The 11315-nt window shown below is 31.9% G+C and overlaps 1 protein-coding gene across 4 annotated transcripts; it reads left to right on the top strand.

Moving 5' to 3' along the window:
* The first annotated feature begins 3994 nt into the window (after nucleotides 1-3994).
* LOC121124105 (probable cytochrome P450 6a23) lies at nucleotides 3995-9797 on the top strand. Of its 4 annotated transcripts, XR_011781767.1 has the most exons (5): nucleotides 4000-4120; nucleotides 4205-4768; nucleotides 8040-8500; nucleotides 8565-9287; nucleotides 9350-9797. XR_011781767.1 is itself a non-coding variant. In XM_071891010.1 (4 exons), exons 2-4 carry the CDS (start codon nucleotides 8042-8044, stop codon nucleotides 9580-9582), a joined length of 1401 nt encoding a protein of 466 aa, XP_071747111.1. In that variant the 5' UTR covers nucleotides 4373-4768; nucleotides 8040-8041; the 3' UTR covers nucleotides 9583-9797. The 4 variants fall into 4 exon arrangements, 2 of the variants coding, with proteins under 2 accessions (XP_071747111.1, XP_040575159.1); XR_011781765.1 differs by having other exon boundaries at nucleotides 3995-4120; nucleotides 8040-9287; XM_071891010.1 differs by lacking the exon at nucleotides 4000-4120 and having other exon boundaries at nucleotides 4373-4768; nucleotides 8579-9287.
* The last annotated feature ends 1518 nt before the right edge of the window (nucleotides 9798-11315 follow it).

Here is an 11315-nt window from a genome sequence, read left to right as displayed (position 1 = left end):
TCGTTATTTGTTACTTTTCTTTTAAATAATTAAATCTTTTAACTTTTAAATAAGTGAAACAATGCTTTATTTCTAAATCTATCAATATGAATAAAGATCTGGAGCCTTTATATTCTCTTAATCGAAAACAGACAAGAATCACTGATTTTTATTTAGAATCAGTATCCAATGATTTTAAATCGAATATGGGCATTGAAAAAATACATACTTTTAACACCAGGGCGGAAAAGATAGGCATCGCGGCATGCTTTAATGAACCATCTTCTGTCTATGGATCCAGACATTATGTGTCTTCAGGAGATAAAATCAAAAGTTTCATCCTCTTGCAATCCAAATTGTCCTTTCTGCCTTCCAAAAACCTTTCATGCCTTTTTACTGGAGATAACGACAGTAAAGGTGTTTTAACATTAGTCACAAAAAAAGTTAGTGATGTTATTTTTGTAAAGGGTTACTCTGGCAAGAGTGACTGGAATAAAATATGTATGCCATCAATGGAGTAACGTTTTCCGTAATTAATGCATATGGACCAAATGAGATGTCGACTCCTTTCTTCCAATCTATCACATCAATATTCAAAAGAAAGACCTGTTTCCTTTTATATTGATTGGAAATTTGAACGTCGACCTTGACAGGCTGACAAATCAAGATCCAAATTCAAAAGTCTTAGGTTAGCTTTAAATTAGTGGACATCTTAAAAAAAACACTGTCTAGAAGAGAAAATATCCTGGCAAAGAAACAAAGTGTCTTCTGGAGAGCTTTTTACCATATGCTCGTATGAAATTACGCCCTTACTGTATAGAATGGGGTGTACAATGGAAAAGACAGGTAGAATGACACAAATCATTCACAAACGGAAGAATAGCATTGATTCCTTGAAAATCAGATGAGACGGATTTCAATCACTGAAGCCCTATTAGCGTATTGAACACCTCTTACATAATTTTATCGGAAGTTTATGCAAATGATGTAACCTTAACAGTAGAAGCTAATTCAGAGTCACGGCTTCTTAAAATAATCAATATCCTCCTGAACTTCCTCGAAAAGTATGAGACAAGATCTGGTTTAAGACTCAACAGGCAAAATACCTAAATGAGGATCAAAAAGTAAAAAGTTGTCAAGTCAAAATTAAAATTGAGACTTGGGTATGATTTAGGAGTGTCAAGGCGCTCATATTTGGAATTAGCAATCTATAAATTTTGCTAATTACAAAAACATGGCAAGGAGGAGAAGTTTTAATCTTCAGAGAAGAATTGATCTATACAACACACAAGTAGTTCCTCTAGCTAAATACAAAGTTTCCCCTCAATTTGCTACGAGGTGATGAAAGAGGAACAAAAGTGGCTTAATAAGCTATTTCACCAATGCTATTTGATCCCCATCAAAAGACCTAAATCACTCATTGGAGGTGGAATTTCACTTCTAATGAATATAATTCCAAAAATATATATTAAAATTTTTATCGATATGTCCAGGTAACCCTAAGTTGAATGGAGGATACAGGTTTCATTCAGCGAGCTCTACCATAAGCTCATGATTGGTACTGACCTCACCAACGAGAAAATTGCAGCTCAACTCATTATTTGGTCAGCTGTTCCTGTATTCAATGGGGATTCTATTCTGGATATAATCCAAGGCAAGGTTAAGAAGCCTGTCTTCTTTAGGAATCATAACACTCCAAAGAAATCGGAGGAATAATCCCTGGGAAAAATATTTTAATCTTTCATGACCTAATAGTGCAAATCCCTTTTGCGATGGTCGTTTTTACTTCCCTTTCAAAAGAGCGACAAAAATTTTCATTTTTTCTTTTATTAAACCAACAGACAAAGCTCAATCTATTACGAACTTAGAGCAATTTTGATTGCATCCACTGCTAGATATACCACCCTTTCCTTGAAAATTCCCAATGCTGATGAAACGTCCTGGATCTCGACGGCAAAAGAAGTAAATTTATATCCATGGGTATCATTCCAAGATAAGAAGCTACTAAAGTCAATCCTCAGAAGTTTTAGAATTTCTAACCCTGACTCTTGATTGCTAGAATTATTTTTGGTTTCAATTATTTTTATATATTATTGATGTGTTTTATTAATGATGTGCTTCATTAAATATTTTTTTATAAATAAACGACACTTAAATTATCCCTCTAAAATACACTGCTTGCTTGAAATAGAATATTTTGTGTTTAATTTTTCAACGGTCCCTTTAGTATAAATTTTGAAAGTTCTTATATGAAGCAATAAGTTTAAACTACATTGTTTATTTATGAATATTTATTTGTACATATGAAAGGAACGGAGAATAAAAAATCAATAAAGGCTTATATCCGGGATTTACGATAATACTTGTCCAACCGTCCGGGACAGGCAAATTATTCTACCGGAGAGGTTAGTACATATTATATGCTGTCTGAATGGACGGATGTACCAATTGGGTATGCCTGTTGTTTACTTATATTTGTTTTGTTAACAAAGCTGACTTGTGACAAAATAATATAACTCCCTAAATGATAATATTGTTTGATAAAAAATAATACGTATGTTTCTTACATAGAGAGCAGTGTCAAAATGCTTCAAAGCATGCCCCATTTTTTAAGCAACAAGCTAATGACTGCCAAACGACCATAAACCATTAACCATAGACAAATAGAAATATTCAGTACAAACTCCATTGATTGTCTAAGCCTACGTTAAATTTATTCGAACCGTCGTGATCGAGTAAGTCAAGGTCCCACTCCTCCTACTCCAATAATATATTCTTCGTTTTGCGAAGGGTCGCTTCGTTGCACTTAGCAAAGTTATTTCCTTATTATTAAAAGGTTACGATAATTGTCGCTGTCTTCAATGTCGAGATAGAAAGGGAAAGTATGACGGGCAGGCAAACTTATACTTATGTACTCCAAATTTTGGCATGATATTGACGAGAGTAAAATGGATGAAATATTTAGGAATAGTGACCGGAAGATTCTCACAAGGAATTTTCTTCCTGTGAAGTTTCGCACTCAAATATATGTTAAAGCATAATTGCATTTTCATACTCATTTTTTTCGGGCTTAAAATGGATATTCCTTCACTTGAAGTCCTTTGTAATTAATTTTTTCAACTTCCATTATAGTAAAGTAGCATGGCGAATACAATTACACATCAAATTCTAAAGTTTAAGAGGCCAAATCATAGTTAAAACTTCACGGTTCAGACTGGGGATTTCTTCGTGCTCACTTATCTCTAAAGGGACTGGAAATTTGGATGAAACCACTTTAGCTTTACTTTCCATTACTTCGAGCATGTCAGAGGAATATACCATATTGGCGAAAAAAAATGCTCAAGTACCTCCCATTCCTACTGGACGGAGTTCATATATAATTCTTCTCGAATATACCAATGAAGATAACTTCTAGCTATTCGAAAGTGGTCAATTCAATGAGGATCATATATTAATTTTTGTAGCAGAAATTGGGATTCTCAACTTCGTTAATTACAAGTATTGAGCTTGCAACAGAACTTTAAAATACTGCCCAGTGCTCATATTATCAGCTCTTTAGTATAAGTGCCATTATAAGACAAATATGTATATTGTACACAAATATCCTTTTTTTTCGCCTTACTTCCATCAAAATCGCAGGAGATTTCATGTTGAGTCCCCCCTTCCTCCATTACAAATCATTAAGGCACGTATTAGGAGCAATTCATATTTCCAAAAGTTCCTTAAGTTTGTTTCGATAGTTCTGAGGTCCTGAAATTGAAGGTTGTTAGATTATATGTGAGAAGGTATATTTTTGCCATAATATATTTCAATATATTTTTAAATTATAGTGAAGTTATGGCTAACAGTGCCGAGACACGCTTGAGACATTTTGTATTTGGACTACTGTTAATATAAAACATTTGTAAATGTTACTAAATCGATATAAAATGAATCATTAACAGTATAATTGAACAAAAACACAATGAAAATGATAGTAAAATTTTATTAAATACGCATTTAGAGTAACATGTTATTTTTGGAGCTTTGAATGCATAGAAGACGTATGTTCTTGTATCCCTAAATTAATATTAAAGGAGATTATGTAAGAGAATCAATGAAAGTTATGATTTTAACTGAGAAGAACGAAGAGTTGCTAAAGGTAGTCAAATAATTAAATATTTTATTATTCTTATAGCCTTGTCTTTTTTTTTTTTTTTTTTTTTTTTTTTTGGTTTTTATATAGCTACGTCTTGGGTTTTGTTAAAATGTTTAGTGGCAGTCCTGATAACAACGTTGATTGGTTGAATTATAGTTCGCTTTTGCTATTAAGCCTTTTCAGTGAAAAACTATGGGACAATAAGGAAAGGCTGAAACTTGATGACTCTGCATCAAGTATACAAAAGAATGGAGAAAAACATAATAGTGAATTAGTTGAAGAAAATACATGCATATAGTTCAGACTCATTTGTTATCCTTGCTATCTTGCATTTTTGTTGACACTCAGGCATATAACGTACATCATATCCTTATTATATCTTATTCATAAAATGTTAAAGGCGGGAACGCATATCTTATAGCACACTCACACACATCATGCAATTATTCAATTACACATTTATCAGCATGAACCCATTTAAAGCAGGCGCTCCCTCTCTTTTATATAATAATCATTCAAGCCTATGCACGTAGAAACTTCTATTCAATTAATTAAAAAAATGTTTCACACAAAAGTGGAAGGATCGAGTATATTTTTTGATCAAAAGAGGTCAAAGAAGTTCTTAGCTACACATCTCATAGCCTTCCAAAGGTAAGTCCTTTTCAGTTTTTGTCGGCTAATTTTGGGCCAACTATGGACTTATAACCAGGGCTGCCTGTACTCATGGTTTCCTCCAAATCTTGGATTTTACAGTCTTAATGTGGTTTTTTGTGTATTTTTCGATAATAGTTAGTTAATTAATAACATAATAATATCATTGACTTATTTATTTTACGACTATGTAGCGGATGTTTTAGTCTTGTGCTTTATATTAGATATACGTTTGAAACCTTTTCAAATATGCATGCTCTAATAAAATAATTATATTAAATATTCTTTTAGCCTTGGGCTTTTTTAAAAATCTTTGGCTTTACTTATATAGCTACGCCTGGGGTTTTGTAGAAAAGGTCACTGGTAGCCTGGTTATTACTATTGAAATTTGTTCATAGTTTAATAAAAGCTAGTCTGAACTAAACAAATCCAAGTTACTTAGAACACTAATGAGTGGAAAGGAAGCAAAAATATCAATAGCTGACACTGAAATATAGGCTTACATAGCTATTAGGGGTAGGACAGTACGCTAAACCCATGGTTCCGTACGAACCACCGTACACCCTTCACCGCACGAGGTTTTTTGGTACGGTATAACAGTAATTTTTTTTTTTTTAAGTATAATTATTATAGTTTTTAAGCTTTTTCAATATCGTCGTCTTTAATAGTTTATTTCCTGTATAATGAAATTATACAGGAAATATAGCTAACTTCTCTAAAAAAGCTTAAAATAATACTTTATTATTTAGTTATTTAATACTATTATTTATGAATTTATAATTTTTTTGTAAAAAATAAAACAAAATAATAATAATAATAAATAGCTTATCTAAACTTTACAGTAATAAACAAGACCGATTAGTCGTCACCATTGATTTTTTCAAAATAATATCCAATGCAAGTGCTGCAGTTTATTTCTATATGTATGTTATCCAAAAATCCCGATTTTTGGATAACATATTATAATATTATATAAACCAAATAAAGAATGATAAAAAAAATAACAGATATTATTTCATTTTAAAATATTTAATATGTGATTATATATATACGTACCGAACTGTAAGGGTCGTACCAAACCGAGTCGCGGTACAACCCCGCCCTAATAGCTATGTACTTCATTTCTTCTCCTTTTCTAATTTAACAATTTGACTCGGCTCAATCGACTCAATGTATCACAGCAATACTTGAATATTTGTGAATGCCTTAGATACAAACAATTTAAGGTTGTGTCCAAGACTGATTTGATTGTAGCCAAGGTCTGAGGTAAAATAATTAAATAATTATTTTATAGGTGGGGACTTTTTGGGAAAGGAGAGGAGCGACTATGTAATTCACTAATGCTTTGCTATTTTTCTAAATAAATGTCATGGACAACATTAACTTCATCTTTTGAGGATTGATTATACAATTTAATATATTTTTTTTGAAAATTTATCAAATATGTGTTTACAATATCATGTCATTCTTTGACAAGTTTATTATTGCAAGTTCCTATTTTTACGTTAGAGTACGGGATCTGGAACAGTAACCCTTTAAAACGGATACTAATTGTATTAGACTTAAAATTCGTCCGTCTCTGCTAAGTGTTTTTGATAAGCGTCCCAAATATTAAACTCCAACTAGAAGGAAAGATTTTCATTGTAAAGTACACTTTCATTTACCAATTATATTAATTTTACTTAAATTAAATTTATAGTTTCCCATTATTCATAATTGGGGATGATTTGAAGTATTGTAAAATTCTTATGTAGGATTTTTAATGACGTCATATATAAATAGTCAGAGTCAACTTTTAGAAATGTACTAACCTTGGTATCTGTATTTAAGAAAGATTAGTACATTTCCCTCAGTTTGGTGGCGCCCTTGTTCATTTAAGACATGCGTTTTGTTAAAACCCTCTGAAAATATTGGATTGTTGAAACAGTGCTATCTCCTCAACATGAAATATACCCTGTATTTGGTCGTTAGCTGTCGACTTTTCTCCTTCAACCTTCCCCCTTATCCGTGTTCACGGCTCGCTTTTTGAAAGGAGTAAAGGTGTAGTGTATTTTCCTTAAAGTTGTTTTGATTAATTTTCATAAGTTGACCCTTCTGTGTTTTAATGTAGTCGAACTACATATAAAAAAGGTATATAATATGATTTTTGATTAATTTTATATTAATTTTTATCGATCAAGGACCTCTGTTTAAAACTTGTATAAGTTGATACTAAGTCAATGATAAGATGATCAGTTCAATGTCTCTTCTCTACATCAGGGAGTCTCAATCTTTCTTTTCTAGTGATGTAACACTTATAAAAATTTATTTAACCCAAGTACCCCTTTACCAGTACAAAGCCTTTTTAGTTTTTTTGAGAGGGGCGTCCACAGAATTATATTTTAGAGGGGGAGGGGGCTTTGTGTTTGGATTTTTTTTGAAAAGACATAAAAAAATCAGAATAATTTTTTTGGAAAAAAAAATTCAAAAATCACAGCTGTTTCCAAAAAATTTCAATAATAAAATTTATGGAAAAAATATCTCAAACATTTCAAAAATCCATTGCTATTCACAGAAAAAATAAATTATATTTCCAATGTTCAATTTTTGAAAAAAAAAAAAATAAACATTAAATTTTCTAGTAAAAAACAAAAATTTCATTTTTTTTTTGGTGGGGGGAGGGAAAGGCTCCAACCCACCTCCTGTGTACGCCCCTGAGTTATGTGCCACTTGTAAATTATTCTTTCAAAATCTCAAATACCCCTTGGAGTTCCTCACGTAACCCCCATTTGAGAACCACTGTAATATTAACTATACGTGCAGCTCTATCTGACAAATTCAATTGACATTAAAAAATGAATAATAATTCGATTGTTGGGAAGGAGTGGCTAACTTCCAAAATGTAACCTTTTCCTCTTTGTTTCTTTTTTGTGAACAGTTTATAAGATAAAATAAAGTTAACAGCGTGTTTTGGCAATAATAGTATCAATATTTAACAAACAAATATTTCACATGCATTCTTACTAATGAGTAAACTTTTGACCCAATTATAAGCAATCTCTTTAATTCCACTATATAATCAATTATTAATGACGCTTTAAAACTTTTCAAATAAAATATATGAACCATTATTATTGCAAAGCTAGTAAAATGATCAAAACATTTAATGTCTCTCCAATTAATATAATGTAATTCCAGATTTAAATAAATTTATCATTTTGTTAATAATTATAATTCATTTTATGGAGATGATAAAAACACTAATTATTATTTAATTTATTTGTTACTAAAGGGATGCTCTTGGAGATTTGTGTTTATTTGACCCTATTTTTATTAGTACTCTGTTACTTGAAATCCACTCAAAACTATGGCTCATTTAGAGAACAAGGCTACCCAGAAGAAACTGGATACTTCCCTTTTGGCTCTCAAATATTTTGGGACATTTATTTAAAACGCTCTGCCATCAAAAATGATCTTGACGATTATCGTCAAAAATTCCCCACGGAAAAATTCTTTATTGCATGGGATTTTACACAGGCAGCATTATTCATCACAGATCCGGATTTGGGGCGGAGGATTTTATCTGTTGACAGTTCCTATTTCCCTCCACTCCGGAAGGACCTTAAAGAGAAACAAAATCGATATTTATACTCAGTGATGCCAAACTGGACCCCTGAAGAGTCCATTGTGAAGGGGGCTGAAGTCTTGTTGACCAACTGGAGGCTAAGAAAAGTTTCTTTTCTATTATATAAGGTAACTTGGAATACTTTTACATAATAATAGTCTATTTTTAATACCTTTAACGATCTCAATGGAGTAATTTCCAATTAGACAGGGAATGATCTCATAGACTATACCGACGATCTGTCTGGAGATATGATTGACGTCTTTGATTTGATGAGTAGATTCACAATGGAGAGCATATCGAGAATAATTCTGGGGATTGAAGGAGATTGCTTACGTGTTAAGAAATCATTATTTTTAAATTTTATTCGTTGCCTCTCTGAAAGAAACGAAGGATACCCCATTATTACAGGCCTTTTAGATATGATTGGTAAGGTTCTACCAAGTGCTTGGTCAAAGATACTACTCCCTTCTCACCAAAAAAAATATTTGATTCAAGATACTTTTTATGATATCATTTGCACTTCAATTGAGAGAATAAGCGAATCCACCCAATTTTCTCTCATCCAACTTCTACTATGGGATGGATCCACGATGTCCTCCATCGATAACAGATTACAAGAACAAGATACCTACATTCTCTCTTATGTATTCCTTCAATTCCTCACCTATTTCGAAACAACGACCTCAATCCATACCATCGCTACCTTGTATTTGGCCAATAATCCTACTGTTCAAGACAAGTTACGGGAAGAGATTTGTAATAGAAGAGAATGGAGCATTGACGGGCTTGAAGACATGAAATATCTGAACAAAGTTTGTCATGAGATTGTTGAGCTCCATCCAGAGTTGAAGCTTATAAGATATAATAATAAGATATATCGACTTCCTGGAACAAATTTGGATATTGTTGAGGGTAAAAAATACATTCTATTTATAAAAGCTAAAACCAAAAATATATGCTAATAATTTTTTCAGGAACTCAATTTACCTTTCCTTATGATACATTTCTACAAAATATCCATGATGAGAGATGTTTCCCCTCATTGGACCATGGAAAAGCCTTTGCGATCCTCACACTTGGGATTCTTCTCATGACTCTTTTACCTTTATACAAAATAAAAAGGAATAATAAGACGGGAAAGGAGTTATTAATACAGATAGGGAGGTTCAAAGGAGCATGGGTGAAGTTAGAGAGGATCAATGGTTGAAGTCCATCGAATGAGTTTCTACATAGATCAAAATGGTATGTGGAGGGGCGGAGGAAAAAGTTTCCGTGGAGTGTAAGTTAATGTATATGCAGTACATATGTACCTATATAGGATTATGTTGCTCAAAATAATTTAAGATAATATTTGTTCAGTATGCAACACAGAGACTCCAAAGACAGTCTCCCTGAAATACAAAAATTTACATTCTTAAAGTATCTTTTTCGACAAGAATATTTTTTTCAAAACATCCAAATTATTACATTATGTCGTGTCCATCTACAGCCATGAATAATTCTGAGGGGAAATTTTGTAAAAATGAATTCATCTGAATTCTGAAATATCTAGGATTATAGTAATTATTATTTATTTTTAAATATATTAAAAAAATATGTATCTCCAACGATTTTTGTTTTGTTGTGATCCCATTTTTATGGGAGTGTACGAGCAAAAAGTCAACATTATCATCATTTTTTCTCTTATTTCAATGCCAATTTCATGACGTCATACCTCTTAAAAGGAAGATCAAGGCAATCGAAGAAAGATACTTCTAACTTGATCGTCCATCTTAAGAGATGTTCTAATTTTGGATTCTGAATTAAACAAGGAGCAACTGGAAGAGACATCAACCGAGGACAACTACCAGACCTAATAAGGGAGTAAATGAACTCCTTCCTTGAAATAAGATACCAGGATTGAAACAATAAATAGATCCATTCACGATGAGAGGAGAATTTTAATATTTCAAAATGGGGTCACATAAAAAATACAAATAGAAAGAAAAGAAATCTACATTTTTCAAATAAATATTTTTAAAATAATACATTGAATATTTTCTATAGTATAGACTATGATATTCCTCATGACTGTGTATGTTAAATAACTTATTAGGTTCTAAAGAAAATTGTCGTTTTTCCATATTTTTTAGCCTAAAAATGGAAATATATCGAGTTCAGAACAGAATCCATCAAAACACTTTTCAATCATAAAAAACATTTCAACATAGGTTTTATTAACCCTACTTTTAATTTGAGATTGTTTTTATGGTAAACAATGACTGAACGATAATAGTTCCGAATTACTATAATCCTGGATACTTCAGAATTTATATGACTAAGAGAAAAACTGAGATCAGTTTTGGATTCTGTACTCAAAGATAAACTACTTTTAAGACTTGAATTCATTTGTACAAAACAATTGTTCCCCTGTTTAATATTTAAGTCAATTCCAATAAGAAATAAACCTTTATAGACCTTTTTAGAAACGGATCGTTGGCCAATGGCACAATTTTTTGTATTGAGTCTGGTAGTCCCAATAAACTGAGGTCTAGAAATCTCGACTTCTAAATATCAATAGGTATTTTCTTCATCTTTTTTCAATGTTGAACTGAATTTTTGCATTTCCATCTACGAGTGCCGACTGTAAAAGGGGGTTAGCACTATAAAGTGTATCAAAATTGTGTTTACATGTTTAAATATCTTGTAACCAGAGGTGTGGACGTTAACTTGATGTTTTAACGTGGGCTCCTTTATATATTTTTCAACCCCGATCTTCTTCCTTCTTTTATTGTTAGTCCCCTGGTATAGTTCACAAAAACTCCTCTTAGAAGTTACCTGGAACTTCTTATACAACCTCTTACTTTTTCATAATTTTGTAGATTATGAATACAAAAGTACCGTATGTATTTTGTTGTCAGCTATCGATTCCCTTGCCTCACTTGGAACATAAAAACAATT

The sequence above is a fragment of the Lepeophtheirus salmonis genome, chromosome 1, assembly GCF_016086655.4.
Source record: "Lepeophtheirus salmonis chromosome 1, UVic_Lsal_1.4, whole genome shotgun sequence".
Classification (NCBI taxonomy): Eukaryota; Metazoa; Arthropoda; class Copepoda; order Siphonostomatoida; family Caligidae; genus Lepeophtheirus; species Lepeophtheirus salmonis.
The sequence above is the reverse complement of the archived record's forward strand: the minus strand, read 5'-3'. Positions and strand labels throughout refer to the sequence as shown.